At 51.4% G+C, this 15,469-nt stretch overlaps 1 protein-coding gene across 1 annotated transcript; it reads left to right on the forward strand.

Annotated features, from left to right (window-relative positions):
* The first annotated feature begins 3,877 nt into the window (after positions 1 to 3,877).
* Positions 3,878 to 11,944, forward strand: LOC148140607 (zinc-binding protein A33-like). Its single transcript, XM_087978965.1, has 6 exons — positions 3,878 to 4,314; positions 6,806 to 6,901; positions 7,029 to 7,262; positions 8,703 to 8,725; positions 8,836 to 8,945; positions 11,619 to 11,944. Exons 1-6 carry the CDS (start codon positions 3,904 to 3,906, stop codon positions 11,942 to 11,944), a joined length of 1,200 nt encoding a protein of 399 aa, XP_087835091.1. The 5' UTR covers positions 3,878 to 3,903.
* Positions 11,945 to 15,469: the final 3,525 nt, after the last annotated feature.

Genomic DNA, 15,469 nt, shown 5'->3' on the forward strand with positions numbered 1-15,469 from the left:
TATATCCTGGTGTTGTGGGATTTTTAATTCAATACCAAGGAAATCCAAACTGGGAGCTAATCGCTGCAGATCCTGGAAATCTACTGAAAACAAATAAAAAGATGCTGGAAATCACAAGGGATCAGGCAGCATCCCTGGGGAGAGAGCAAACTAACGTTTCATGTCTAGGTGACAGCTTTTGTTTTTGTTTTCAGCGGGAAATTCAAATGTAATTTCTTGCCCACAGGTTCATCGAGGGAAGGTGTTGCAGGCAGCAGTGAGAGCAGGAGAGGTAGAGCCTGGATATTCTGAACTGAGGGGGACGTTAGTACTGGGTGCATTTTGAAATGTGATGTGCGCTGGAGCCCAAGTTACCACAAATCTCTAATGGAAACAAAAACAAAATGCTAGAAATTAAAGCGGGTCAGGCAGCGTCTTTGGAGAGGCGAAAGTGAGAACTGTAGATGCTGGAGATTAGAGTCAGGATGAGAGTGGTGCTGGAAAAGCACAGCATTAGGGGAGCAGGAAAACCGACGTTTCGGGCAAGAGCCCTTCATCAGGAATGAGGTTGGGAAGCTCTGGGGTGGGGCTGGGGAGAAGGTCGCTGAGAGTGCAATAGGTGGGTGGAGGTGAGGGTGAAGGTGATACTCGGAGAGGAGGGTGGAGTAGATAGGTGGGAAGGAAGATGGAGAGATGGGACAGGTCATGAGGGTGGTGCTGAGCTGGAAGGTTGGGACTGGGGTAAGGTGGGCGGGGGGAGGGGTAATGAGGAAACTGGTGAAGTCTACGTTGATGCCCTGGGGTTGAAGTGTTCCGGGGCGGAAGAAGAGGCGTTCTTCCTCCAGGCATCGTGGTAAGGGAGTGGTGATGGAGGAGGCCCAGGACCTGTATGTCCTCAGCAGAGTGGGAGGGGGGAGTTGATGTGTTCAGCCACAGGGTGGTGGGGTTGATTGGTGCGGCTGTCCTGGAGATGTTCCCTAAAACCCTCTGCGAGCAGGAGTCCAGACTCACCAATGTAGAGGAGAGCAACGGATACAATAAATGACATTGATGGATGTGCAGGTGAAACTTTGGATGTGGAAGGCTTCTTTGGGGCCTTGGCCAGAGATGAGGGGCGAGGTGTGGGCGCAGGTTTTGCAATTCCTGCGGTGACAAGGAAAGGTGTCAGGAGGGGAGGGGAGGATGGGTTGTTGTGGGGGGAAGCGTGGACCTGACCAGGTAGTTGCGGAGGGACCGGACGGAAAGTGGAAAGGGAGGAAAATGTATCTTTTGTGGTGGGGTCTGTTTGTCGTTGGTGGAAATGGCGGAGGATGATGTGACGTATGTGGTGGTTGGTGGGATGGAAGGGGAAGTCCGGGCGGGGGGAGGGGCGTTCTGTCCATGTGCGGTTGGAGGGGTGGGGTTCGAGGACAGAGGTGCAGGATGTGGATGAGGGGAAATTGCGGTCTTTAAAGAAGGAGGCCATCTGGTGTGTTCTGTGGTGGAACTGGTCCTCCTGTGAGCAGAGGTGGAGGGTTTGGGAATATGGGTCGGCATTTTTACAGGAGGCAGGGTGGGAGGAGGTGTAGTCTAGGTAGCTGTGGGAGTCGGTAGGTTTGTAGAAAATGTCAGTGCTGAGTCAGTCACCGTTGATGGAGATGAAGAGGTCCAGGAAGGGGAGGGAAGTGTCAGAGATGGTCCAGGTGAATTTAAGATCAGGGTGGAATGTGTTGGTGAAGTTGATGAACTATTCAACCTCCTCGCGGGAGCACGAGGTGGAGCCGATGCAGTCATCAATGTAATGGAGGAAAAGATGGGGAATGGTGCCAGTGTAACTCCAGAAGATGGACTGTTTCACGTAGCCGACATAGGGACAGGCATAGCTGGGGCTCATGCGGGCGCCCATGGCTGTGCCTTTCATCTGGAGGAAGTGGGAGGATTCAAAGGAGAAATTGTTGAGGTTGAGGGGGCAGTTCAGCCAAACGAATAAGTTTGTCAGTGGAAGGGTATTGGTGGGGAACTGGGAGAGGAAGAAACTAGTATCTTTGGAGAGCAAATTAATATTTTGATTCTAAGTGACAGCATTTTTTGTTTGTTTCCAGACAGGGAATTCCAATTTGATTTCTTCCCAACAGGTTCAGTGAAGGAAGATGTTGCAGGCAGAAGAGAGAGCAGTAAAGGTAGGGCCTAGATATTCTGAACTTCGAGGTGCCTCAGTGCTGTGTGTATTTTGAACTGCAAGGTGCCTGATGGCAGAAATTAAATGGAGACCCGTTCAGTCACCTGACCCTCCAGGTACCGCAAATGCATATAAATGTAATCTGGTTCAAGTAAGTCTAGTCTTTGGTTCGTTTGGATAGAGTCAAATTCCAATGTCTGTTAGTTTCCTTGATATACTACTGTACAGATGCGAGCTGTGTTTGTGACTATGTATATAAAAAATTTTTTAAAGAATAACATCTATTTTGAAACATAAAGTGTGTTCTGAACTGTCAGGTGTCTCAGTGCTGTGTATATTCTGAACTGTCAGGTGTCTCAGTGCTGTGTGTATTCTGAACTGTCAGGTGTCTCAGTGCTGTGTGTATTCTGAACTGTCAGGTGTCTCAGTGCTGTGTGTATTCTGAACTGTCAGGTATCTCAGTGCTGTGTATATTCTGAACTGTCAGGTGTCTCAGTGCTGTGTATATTCTGAACTGTCAGGTGTCTCAGTGCTGTGTATATTCTGAACTGTCAGGTGTCTCAGTGCTGTGTGTATTCTGAACTGTCAGGTGTCTCAGTGCTGTGTGTATTCTGAACTGTCAGGTGTCTCAGTGCTGTGTATATTCTGAACTGTCTGGTGTCTCAGTGCTGTGTGTATTCTGAACTGTCAGGTGTCTCAGTGCTGTGTGTATTCTGAACTGTCAGGTGTCTCAGTGCTGTGTATATTCTGAACTGTCAGGTGTCTCAGTGCTGTGTATATTCTTAACTGTCAGGTGTCTCAGTGCTGTGTATATTCTGAACTGTCTGGTGTCTCAGTGCTGTGTGTATTCTGAACTGTCAGGTGTCTCAGTGCTGTGTGTATTCTGAACTGTCAGGTGTCTCAGTGCTGTGTGTATTCTGAACTGTCAGGTGTCTCAGTGCTGTGTGTATTCTGAACTGTCAGGTGTCTCAGTGCTGTGTGTATTCTGAACTGTCAGGTGTCTCAGTGCTGTGTATATTCTGAACTGTCAGGTGTCTCAGTGCTGTGTATATTCTTAACTGTCAGGTGTCTCAGTGCTGTGTATATTCTGAACTGTCTGGTGTCTCAGTGCTGTGTGTATTCTGAACTGTCAGGTGTCTCAGTGCTGTGTGTATTCTGAACTGTCAGGTGTCTCAGTGCTGTGTGTATTCTGAACTGTCTGGTGTCTCAGTGCTGTGTATATTCTGAACTGTCTGGTGTCTCAGTGCTGTGTGTATTCTGAACTGTCAGGTGTCTCAGTGCTGTGTGTATTCTGAACTGTCAGGTGTCTCAGTGCTGTGTATATTCTGAACTGTCAGGTGTCTTAGTGCTGTGTATATTCTGAACTGTCTGGTGTCTCAGTGCTGTGTATATTCTGAACTGTCAGGTGTCTCAGTGCTGTGTATATTCTGTACTGTCAGGTGTCTCAGTGCTGTGTGTATTCTGAACTGTCAGGTGTCTCAGTGCTGTGTATATTCTGAACTGTCAGGTGTCTCAGTGCTGTGTGCACGGTATTCTGAACCGTTCTCCCTCAGTGATCTGGCGGGTTGCTCTGTTAGTGCATTGTCAGTGGGTTGGCTCTGGTCTCAGTGAGTGGATCAAATTACACTCGCAGGCTGGCTGCGGGTTCAAACACACCTCTTCCGTCCCTTCCCACCCAGGAACCGTGCCTGCACTGCTCTCTGTAAGAACACGAGGAAGTGAATCTCAGAGCAGGACACCGCCAAACGCTGGGAGTTGCCGGCGGGATGGATTCCGGGCAGCGGGCTGGGAGCTGGAGAGAGGAGTTGGTTTGTGCGGTGTGCCTCGGGCTGTTTGTGGATCCAGTGACCCTGGACTGTGGTCACAGTTACTGCCGCTCCTGTATCACAGGCTGCTGGCAAGCCCAGGAGACCAACTTCTGCCCCGAGTGTCTGCAGGTGTTCCCGGGGCTAACCCTCAGGTCGAACCGGGCTCTCACCAACCTGGCCGGGAGGGCGAGGCAGCTGAGCAGGACCCGGAGGATGGCGAGCCAGCAGCTCCACTGTGAGCTGCACCAGGAAGGAGTGAAGCTGCTGTGTGAAACCGACCAGGAGCTCCTCTGCAGCATCTGCCGGGACAGCCGGGAGCACAGATATCACACCTTCATCCCCCTCAATGAGGCTGTGGGCCTTTACAAGGTGAACAAGGCCAACCGGAGGGAGCAGACCACGCGTTCAACCGGTGCAGGACTCTGTCCCTCAATTCTGGGAAGCTCCAGTTTTAGGGACATTCGCTGAGACCCTGAGGGTAGAGGATCGGAACCAGGTCAGCCACAGAGTCTGAGCTCCCCCGGGTGGGGGCTGACACCAGGAGGTGACCCTCAGGGATACCCCATGAGGAGGTGATGGACTGAGTGGTGTTGTGTTAACCCAGAGTTGGACAAGCAGGAGGCTGGGAGAGCACAGCAAGCCAGGCAGCATCAGGAGGTGGAGAGGTCAATGTTTCAGGTGTAACCCTTCTTCAGGACTTGGGCTGGGGGTGTAAGGGGAGCACCCAGGTAATGTTCTGGGGACCCGGGTTCAAATCCCGCCTCTGCACAGATGGTGGAAATTAAATTCAATCTAAAATAAAATCTAGATTTAAGGATCTAACGCTGACCAGGAATCCATTGGTGATTATTGTTACTGCCATCCTTACCTGGTCTGGCCTACGTGTCACTCCAGACCCACAGCAAAGGGGTTTGACACTTAACTGCCCTCTGGGCAATTAGGGATGGGTAATAAATGCTGGCCTGGCCAGCGATGCCCACATCCCGTGAATGAATATTTAAAAATTATTGACACTCTGGTACCTGAATCTGAACGAGGCAGTACTGCAGTCAAGAACTGTTGATGTGGAAACAAAGGGGGAGTTGGTGACCATTTTCCAGCCTCTGTAGAGGTATGAGGCTAACAGGGAGGAGCTGAAGTAGGAGAAAGTGAGGACTGCAGATGCTGGAGAATCAGAGTTGAACTGGGTGGTGTTGGAAAAGCACAGCAGGTCAGGCAGCATCTGAGGAGCAGGAGAGTCAACATTTTGGGCAAAAGCCCTGATGGAGGGTGAGGATCAGAAATAGGCCATTCAGCCCATCGAGTCAGCTCCTCTCATCAATGTGATCCTGGCTGATCTGATAATCCCTGACTCCAGTTTCCGATCTTTTCCCCATAACCTTTGATTCCCTCACTCATTAAAAACCTGTCTGGTCCGCCTTGGATGTCCTTAACAGCACAACCTCTCTAGCTCTCAGTGGTAGAGAATTGCACAGATTCACTCCCCTCTAAAAGAGATGAAATTCCTCCTCATCTCTGTCTTAAATAGACACCCCCTTATTCTTGGATGATGCCCTTTGGTCCCAGACTCTCCCACAAGTGGAAACAACATTTCCACAGCTACCCTGTCAAATCTCTGAAGGATCATGTACATTTTCATAAAGTCACCTCCGAATCTTCAAACCTCTTAATGAACCTCAAAACAAAATCCCTCCAGATCCAGGACCAGCCAAACAAACCTTTTCTGGGCTGCCTCCACTGGCGTCTTCACAGTATTCCAGCTTTGGTCTAACTGGTGTCCTCTGTACCTTCAGGAGAAACATCCCACAGCAGTCTCATCCTACACCTTTCCCCGTAAGCTCGTACGTGTGTATGAATTAGAGAGAGAGAGAGAGAACTCTCAGTGTAGATTGATGAGGACTGACCTCGGGCTGAGGAGCTTCAGTCACATAGACTGGTGACAGTCTTTTCTGGGACAAGAGAAAGCCAAGGTTAGATTTGATAAGAGTCACACAGCAAGAAAACAGGCCCTTCGGCCCAACCCGTCCATGCCGACGCAGTATCTTATACTGAACTCGTCCCACTTGCCTGCATTTGGCCCATATCTCTCTCTAAACCCTTCCTATCCATGTATCTGTCTGAAAGTCTTAAATGTTCCACTACTTCCTCTGGCAGCTCGTTCCGTGTACGCACCAGCCTCTGTGTGAAAGACTTGTCCCTCAGATCTCTTTCAAGTCTCTCCCCTCTCACCTTAAACCTATGTCCACTAGTTTTGGACTACCCTTCCCAGGGGAAAATACTTTGGCTATTCACTGTATCTTTGCCTGTCATAATTTTCCAAACCTCTCTAATGTCACCCCGCAGCCTCCTCGGCTCCAGAGAAACAGTCCTAGCCTCTCCTCATGACTCGAACTCTCCAATCTTTGTCACCTTGGTGAATTACTGCTGGGCAAGTGTTGAAAATCACGATGGGTCTGGGCAGAGTGGAGTGGGAGAAATATGTCCTGGTTGGTTAGAGGATTGAGAACCAGGGCGTGTACAGATATGAGGGACAGTACTGGTCGGAGAAGCCGAGGAGATAGGAAGGGAAAGGCTTTCTCCGTCCTGTGGGATTTTGGGGTTTGGGATGCTCTGTCTGGGTGCATGACAGAGGCAGGTCCAAGAGGGCGGGAGTGGGGTTGGGGGTGGGGTGTGCACCCAAGAGGGAATTGAATCCAGGAAGATGGCAGCAGACATACAATGGGGCTGAATGGGACCACGTCTGTCCCGTTGTGCAGAGAGATTGGAGGGGGGTGGATTCCACAACACTTCATCCTGCCCAATCCACTTTTCTGGGAACGTCTGAAGGCCCCCGTTCAGGAATTTCTGCTCTCGTTTACAGGATCAGCTGAAATCGTCCTTGGATTTGGCCGCCAAAAGGAAGGCCCAGCTGCTCAAGGCTAAATTCAACCAGGAGCAGAAGATCTCCCAAGTCAAGGTGAGACGCCCGTTTGGTCACTTCTCCAAACCCCAGTTTCTTTCCCTCTCCCCCCCCCCCACCCCACCACCCCCAACTCCCCGGTTTGAAACATTTTGATCGTGTGCCTGTGTTCCAATGGGTTCAGGAGCAGTCACGCAATCTGCAAGTCCACATCAAGTATGAACTCGCCAAGATGCACCGGACTCTGAGTGAGATGGAGCGGCGCCTGGACGGAGATCTCCGTGCACGGGAGGGGATGATCCTGGAGGCTATGCGAGGGAACCTGAGGGAGATTCAGGGTGCCCTGGACTCCGCCGAGCGGGTTCTGACCGAGTTTCAGTCGCGGCTCGATCGGCCGGACGTATTGACCATCCTCAAGGTAAGGAGAGAAACGTAGCAGTCTTCGGTAATCGGCATCTTGGTATTGCCAAGAATCACCTGGAGTGGGGAGTAAACGCTGCCCCCTACGTACCCACTGGGGAGGGGGGGTTCAGTGTTCTGTATCCCTATCATTGGAAGTGAAGGGGTGACTGGGAATGAGGACCAGGCGGGGGCCATTCAGCCCAGCAAACGTGCTTTAAAACAGTGCAACCAGATCATGGCCCATCTTTTATCCCAAGACCATTTTCCTGCAATATCTCTGTATCCCCTGATATCTGGAAATCTCCAGGGATTTACCAGGATGTTTCTGGGAATGGAAGGTCTGTGTTGTCCTGAAAGGCTGGATAGGGTGGGACCCTCCTCACTGGATCGTGACCTTAGAGAGGTTTATAAAATCGTGACGGGTTAATGTCAGATACTGGAAATCTCAAGGGATTTCCCAGGATGTTCCTGGGTATAGAAAGGTTTGAGTTAGAAGGAGAGGCTGGGGCCTTCCTCATTGGAGCGTAGGCGATTGAGGGGTGACCTTATAGAGGTTCATATAATCATGAGGGCCATAGATCAGGTGAATGGCACCTGGGATGAGGGATTTCAAGAGGAGGGGGTATATGTTTAAAGTGAGAGGAGAGAGATTTTAAAGGACACAGGGCAAATGCTTTCCACAGAAGGTGGTTTGTGTGTGAAGTGAACTTCCTGAGGAAGTGGTGGATGTGGGCACAATTACAATGTTTCAAAGACATTTGGATAAGTCCGTGAATAGGACAGGTTTGGAGGGATTTGGGGATGAGCAGGTAGGTTGGACTAGTGTCGAAGAGTGTGGTGCTGGAAAAGCACAGCCGGTCAGGCAGCATCCAAGGAGCAGAAGAGTCAACGTTTCGAATAAAAGCTCTTCATCTGGAATGCTGCCTGACTGGCTGTGCTTTTCCAGCACCGCACTCTTCGACTTTGATCTCCAGCATCTGCAGTCCTCACTTTCTCCAGGGAGGTGGGACTGGTTTCGTTTGGGATTAGGATCAGCCGGGACTGGTTGGACTGAAGGGTCTGTTTCTGAGCTTTATGACTCTGCGACTATGACTCAATGAGTGAGACTCTGCACTCCTCTGGGGCAGAGAATTGACCAGGATCACCACTCTCCGGTTCAAAGAAATCCCTCCTTATCTCAGTCCGAAATGGCCTGACCCGTGTTCCGAGGGAGCGTGTTCAATCCATTCACACGTGTTGTATGACCCTTTGATCTTTTCCCTATAAACTCTGCGTCTACGGTCTCCCTCTCTCACTCGCACTTGATGCAGGAGCAGCGCTCCTAAAGCTAGTGTTTTCAAATAAACTTGTCCAACTATAACCTGGTGTCATGTGACTTTTGACCTTGTCCCGTGTCATCGTATTCAGGTTTTGATCTGTCTGTCAAAAGTTGACTTGTGTTTCTGTTTTGTTTCAGGAGAAAGATTCCTGGAATGCCAAGTATGACTTTCCTTTATTTACAAACACAAATTGTTAACAAACACAGCTTAATCTTTTAATGCAAAAAGAAAGGAAATATGTTTTTCAACCTTTGAACATTGAACTTGCAGGATTAGTCACAATGCGATGGAACTGGTGGGCCTGGATCATCCTCTGGGGATATTCAGAGGTCCCTTGCAGTATATTGCCTGGAGAGAAATGCTGGACACTATCAGCCCAGGTAAAGAGATGTCTGTGTTCTCAGTCCCAGTTAGTAGAGCAGTGATTTCAAAGAACGTGGCGGAGGAAAATGGAAAAGAAAATATGAGGCGGTGTTGGGGGGAGGGAATTAAACACAACTTGAGCACCTCTCCCACTCTTGCCAATAGCCACCTGTTGGAAGGTTCACCTCCCATTGATCCACATTATACTCCATCTGCCAAATATTTTCCCACTCGCTCAACTGGTGTTGGTTCCTGGTTAGAACAAAGAACAGGCCCTTCGGCCCTCCAAGCCTGAGCCGATCCAAATCTACTGTCTAAACCTGTCGCCCAGTTCCTAAGCATCTGGATCCCTCTGCTCCCCACCTACTCATACATCTGTCCAGACGCATCTTAAATGAATCCACTGTGCCTGCCTCTGCCACCTCTGCTGGCAACGCGTTCCAGATACCCACCACCCACATGCGGTAAAGTACTTGCCGCATGTATCCCCCTTAAACGTTTCACCTCTCACCTTGAAAGTGTGACCTCTCGTTATTGAATCCTTCACCCTGGGAAAAAGCTTATCTCTATCCACCCTGTCTATCCCTTTCATGATTTTGTAAAACTCAATCAGGTGCCCCCTCAATCTCCATTTCTCTAATGAAAGGAAACCGAACCTACTCAATCTCTCTTCATAGCTAGCACCTTCCATCCCAGGCAACATCCTCGTAAACCTTCTCTGCACCCTCTCCAAAGCATCCACATCCTTTTGGTAATGTGGTGACCAGAACTGTACACCGTTCCCAAAGTCACTGCCGCGTATCCGAGTTGGAAGCCCGCGCAGTCAGAAAATTACAGGGGACGCTGGACAGGGGCTGCCATTGAGAAAGTGACCTGTTTATCCTGACCCAACCCTGGGAATTATAGAGCAGTGGGCCTTACTTCGGTTGAGGGTAAAGTGTTGGACGAGGTTATAAGAGACAGGATTTATAATAAGATTTATAATAAAGAAATAAATTGATTAAGGATATTCAACAAGGTTTTGTGAAGGGTAGGTCGTGTCTCACAAACCTTACTGAGTTCTTTGAGAAGGTGACCAAACAGGTGGATGAGGGTAAAGCGGTCGATGTGGTGTATAGGGGTTTCAGTAAGGTGTTTGATAAGGTTCCCCAAGGTAGGCTATTGCACAAAATACGGAGGCATGGGATTGAGGGTGGTTTAGCGGTTTGGATTAGAAATTAGCTCGCTGAAAGAAGACAGAGCATGGTGGTTGATGGGAAATGTTCATCCCAGAGTTTTGTTACTTGTGGTATACCACAAGGCTCTGTTTTGGGGCCACTGCTGTTTGTCATTTTTATAAATGACCTGGATGAGGCGTAGAAGGATGGGTTAGTAAATTTGCGGATGACACTAAGGTTGGTAGAGTTATGGATAACGCCAAAGGTGGTTGCAGGTTATAGATAAGCTGCAGAGCTGGGCAGAGAGGTGGCAAATGGAGTTTAATACAGAAAAATGTGAGGTGATTCACTTTGGAAAGAGTAACAGGAATGCAGAGTACTGGGTTAACAGTAAGATTCTTGGTCGTGTAGATGAGCAGAGAGATCTCAGTGTCCATATGCTTAGATCCCTGAAAGTTGCCACCCAGATTGATAGGGTTGTTAAGAAGGCATACGGTGTGTTAGGTTTTATTGGTGGAGGGATTGAGGTCAGGCTGCAGCTGTACAAAATTCTGATGCGGCCTCACTTGGTGTATTGCATACAGTTCTGGTCACCACATTATCGGAAGGATGTGGAAACATTGGAAAGGGTTCAGAGGAGATTTACGAGGATGTTGCCTGGTATGGAGGGAAGGTCTGATGAGGAAAGGCTGAGGGACTTGAAGCTGTTTTTGTAAGAGAGAAGTAGGTTGAGAGGTGACTTAATTGAGACATATAAGATAATCAGGGGGTTAGATAGGGTGGAGAGTGAGAGCCTTTTTCCTCAGATGGTGATAGCTAGTTCGAGGGAACATAGAGTTACATTGAGGGGTGATAGTTATAGGGCAGATATCTGACGTAGTTTCTTTACTCAGAGTAGTACAGGTGTGGAATGTACTGCCTGCAACAGTCATAGACGCACCAACTTTAAGGGCATTTAAATGGTCATTGGATAAACATATGGACAAAAATGTAATAGTGTAGGTTAGATGGGCTTCAGATTGGTGCAGGTCAGTGCAACATCGAGGGCCGAAGGGCCTGTACTGTGCTGTAATGTTCTATATTATTCTATTCATTGTTTTCTGCCTGTCAGCCACCTCAGTCCATGTCAATACCCCGTACCACCCTGCCCTCGCAATTCCATGCACTTTCAGTTTACACGTTGATCTCTTACCCGGGACCTCAGTAAAGGCCTCCTGAAAGTCCAAGTAAACCACATCCAGCGGCTCCCCCTGAGCAACTTCACGAGTTACATCCAATCACTTTGACGAGCACGATTTCCCTTTCGGAAATCCATGCTGACTCTGCCCAATGTTATCACTGTTTTCTGAGTACTCTCCCATTATACCTTTTCCCGTGGACCCGAGCACGTTCCCTGATGATAACAGGCTAATGGGGGTGGCACGGTGTCTCAGTGGTTGGTGTTGCTGCCTCACAGCGCCAGGGACCCGGGTTCGATTTAACTCATTCACCCTCTGCCTTTTCTTTCTGTGTTGTTTTTCTTCCCCCGCTCAGTGCCGGCCGCTCTGACCCTGAATCCGAAAACCGCCAACCCCTGGCTGGTCCTGAGTGAGGACCAGTCGGCCGTGAGGATGGGAGACCGAAGGCAGGAGCTCCCGGACCTGCCCCAGAGGTTCGACCGGTGCGCCTGTGTGCTGGGGTCGGAGGGATTCACATCGGGGAGGCACTACTGGGAGGTGGAGGTGGGGGATAAGACCGAGTGGGACCTGGGAGTGGCGAAGAGGTCCTGCAAGAGGAAGGGGAGAATCAGACGGACCCCCGAGGACTCCTGCGTTCCTGGATGGGCCCAGCATTTATTGTCTTTCCCTAATTGCCCCTAATTTAGGAGGCGGGGGATGAGCTGCCCTCTTGACCCGGTGCGGTCCCTGAGCTGTACGGTTTGGGAAAGGAATTCCCGGATTTCGACCCAGAGACAGTGATGTAGTTCCAATCAGGACAGCACAGAACATCACCTTTTACTTCTCTCGGCCTGGTCCCTCAGCCCAGTGTGGCAGTGTCTCGGCCTGGTCCCTCAGCCCAGTGTGGCAGTGTCTCAGCCTGATCCCTCAGCCCAGTGTGGCAGTGTCTCTGCCTGGTCCCTCAGCCCAGTGTGGCAGTGTCTCGGCCTGCTCCCTCAGCCCAGTGTGGCAGTGTCTCGGCCTGATCCCTCAGCCCAGTGTGGCAGTGTTCCGGCCTGGTCCCTCAGCCCAGTGTGGCAGTGCATCGGCCTGGTCCCTCAGCCCAGTGTGGCAGTGCCTCGGCCTGGTCCCTCAGCCCAGTGTGGCAGTGTCTCGGCCTGGTCCCTCAGCCCAGTATGGCAGTGTCTCAGCCTGGTCCCTCAGCCCAGTGTGGCAGTGTCTCGGCCTGGTTACTCAGCCCAGTGTGGCAGTATCTCGGCCTGGTCCCTCAGCCCAGTGTGGCAGTGTCGTGGCCTGGTTACTCAGCCCAGTGTGGCAGTATCTCGGCCTGCTCCCTCAGCCCAGTGTGGCAGCATCTCGGCCTGGTCCCTCAGCCCAGTGTGGCAGTGTCTCAGCCTGGTACCTCAGCCCAGTGTGGCAGTGTCTCAGCCTGCTCCCCCGGCCCAGTGTGGCAGTGTCTCGGCCTGGTCCCTCAGCCCAGTGTGGCAGTGTCTCAGCCTGGTACCTCAGCCCAGTGTGGCAGTGTCTCGGCCTGCTCCCCCGGCCCAGTGTGGCAGTGTCTCGGCCTGCTCCCCCGGCCCAGTGTGGCAGTGTCTCGGCCTGCTCCCCCGGCCCAGTGTGGCAGTGTCTCGGCCTGGTCCCTCAGCCCAGTGTGGCAGTATCTCGGCCTGGTCCCTCAGCCCAGTGTGGCAGTATCTCGGCCTGGTCCCTCAGCCCAGTGTGGCAGTGTCTCAGCCTGCTCCCTCAGCCCAGTGTGGCAGTGTCTCAGCCTGATCCCTCAGCCCAGTGTGGTAGTGTCTCGGCCTGGTCCCTCAGCCCAGTGTGGCAGTGTCTCGGCCTGCTCCCTCAGCCCAGTGTGACAGTGTCTCGGCCTGCTCCCTCAGCCCAGTGTGGCAGTGTCTCGGCCTGCTCCCTCAGCCCAGTGTGACAGTGTCTCGGCCTGGTCCCTCAGCCCAGTGTGGCAGTGTCTCGGCCTGCTCCCTCAGCCCAGTGTGGCAGTGTCTCGGCCTGCTCTCTCAGCCCAGTGTGGCAGTGCCTCGGCCTGCTCTCTCAGCCCAGTGTGGCAGTGTCTCGGCCTGCTCCCTCATCCCAGTGTGGTAGTGCCTCGGCCTGCTCTCTCAGCCCAGTTTGGAAGTGCCTCGGGCTGCTCCCTCAGCCCAGTGTGTCAGTGTCTCGGCCTGCTCCCTCATCCCAGTGTGGTAGTGCCTCGGCCTGCTCTCTCAGCCCAGTTTGGCAGTGCCTCGGCCTGCTCCCTCAGCCCAGTGTGGCAGTGTCTCGGCCTGGTCCCTCAGCCCAGTGTGGCAGTGTCTCGGCCTGGTCCCTCAGCCCAGTGTGGCAGTGTCTCGGCCTGCTCCCTCAGCCCAGTGTGGCAGTGTCTCGGCCTGCTCTCTCAGCCCAGTGTGGCAGTGCCTCGGCCTGCTCTCTCAGCCCAGTGTGGCAGTGTCTCGGCCTGCTCCCTCATCCCAGTTTGGCAGTGCCTCGGCCTGCTCCCTCAGCCCAGTGTGGCAGTGTCTCGGCCTGGTCCCTCAGCCCAGTGTGGCAGTGTCTCGGCCTGGTCCCTCAGCCCAGTGTGGCAGTGTCTCGGCCTGGTCCCTCAGCCCAGTGTGGCAGTGTCTCGGCCTGGTCCCTCAGCCCAGTGTGGTAGTGCCTCGGCCTGCTCTCTCAGCCCAGTTTGGAAGTGCCTCGGGCTGCTCCCTCAGCCCAGTGTGTCAGTGTCTCGGCCTGCTCCCTCATCCCAGTGTGGTAGTGCCTCGGCCTGCTCTCTCAGCCCAGTTTGGCAGTGCCTCGGCCTGCTCCCTCAGCCCAGTGTGGCAGTGTCTCGGCCTGGTCCCTCAGCCCAGTGTGGCAGTGTCTCGGCCTGGTCCCTCAGCCCAGTGTGGCAGTGTCTCGGCCTGCTCCCTCAGCCCAGTGTGGCAGTGTCTCGGCCTGCTCCCTCAGCCCAGTGTGGCAGTGTCTCGGCCTGGTCCCTCAGCCCAGTGTGGCAGTGTCTCGGTGTGTGAGTGGGTCCTGCTGGGCCATGTCCCAGAGGGACCAGAAGGAGATCACAGAGGTGGCAGCTTCAGCATTACCAACAACGATGGAGAGCGAGCGATGAGGGAGGTCCCCGGTAACTGCAGCAGTGGGATCGATAACAGGCAGCTGAGGTCTCGACCAGAGCGAGGTAAGCGGGGGTCTCATCAAAGACTGCTGAACCTTTAACTGAATGCCTTTGTTTTCCGAAGGGCTTTAATTTTAATCATTACCTCATTTCTTTATTTTTCAAAATTAAAAAAAATCCCACAACACCAGGTTATAGTCCATCAGGTTTATTTGGTCGTGCCAGCTTTCGGCCACTGCCCCTTCATCTGGTACCTGTGGAGCAGGATCATGTGACACAGAAGTTATCGCAAAAAATCATAGTGTCAAACAACTGAAACGATGTATTGAACAAGTCTGGATTGCTGTTAAGTCATTCATCTTTTAGAACGGGTTTCAGGTTTCGATTCACTGATATGCAAATCCCAGAACTTCTTTCAAGTCACATTCTTGTGATAACTTCAGGTTTTATAAAAAACGGTGACAGCTCAGACAATGCATTAAAGATGTGGGGTTAGAAACTGTATCTATTCCCATCTTGAGTCAGACTTGTTCTATTTTCAAAGTAGGAATTTATAAAATGTCTCCTGGATTAACTGCCTGCTGATTGTGTTCTTTTTGAATAAAATAGAATGAACCTGCAAATATAATTCTGCAAATGCAATTTCACCTCAGAGAGACTTATATATGTGAGTGTGTGAGTGTGTGTGTGTGTGTGAGTGTGTGTGTGTGAGTGTGTGTGTGAGAGTGTGTGCGTGAGAGTGTGCGTGTGAGAGTGTGCGTGTGAGTGTGTGCGTGTGAGTGTGTGCGTGTGAGTGTGTGCGTGTGAGTGTGTGAGTGTGTGTGTGTGAGTGTGTGAGAGATGGAGTATATGCTTGCGAGCCTTTACTTTTCAACTTATTCTGTGAAAGTAATGTTTAACTTTTTAAAGTCCTTAAAGAATACAGAGGAACTTCGATTATCCAGATATCAATTATCCGAAGTTTGAATTATCCGAAGAAGATCTCAAGGTCCTGCAGAAACGTTATATCCAAGAGGTGAGTGAATTCGGATTACCTGTACTGAAGGACGTGTGAAAATGCTGGCAAGACCAGAGAAGCATAAGCAGCTCCAGCATCAGTGACTGGATAGATTTTACGTCAGGGTTAGTTA

This window comes from Chiloscyllium plagiosum, unplaced genomic scaffold (assembly GCF_037043375.1).
Source record: "Chiloscyllium plagiosum isolate Xiang-an unplaced genomic scaffold, Cpla_swu_hap1 HiC_scaffold_35, whole genome shotgun sequence".
In the NCBI taxonomy this organism is placed as follows: Eukaryota; Metazoa; Chordata; class Chondrichthyes; order Orectolobiformes; family Hemiscylliidae; genus Chiloscyllium; species Chiloscyllium plagiosum.

Excerpts from the sequence above, each read along its gene's own strand:
- LOC148140607 (XM_087978965.1), top strand. The coding sequence starts at position 3,904 with ATGGATTCCGGGCAGCGGGCTGGGAGCTGGAGAGAGGAGTTGGTTTGT. Across the intron at positions 6,902-7,028 it reads AGAAGATCTCCCAAGTCAAG|GAGCAGTCACGCAATCTGCA; the intron begins GTGAGACGCCCG and ends CAATGGGTTCAG. Across the intron at positions 8,946-11,618 it reads GCTGGACACTATCAGCCCAG|TGCCGGCCGCTCTGACCCTG; the intron begins GTAAAGAGATGT and ends TCCCCCGCTCAG.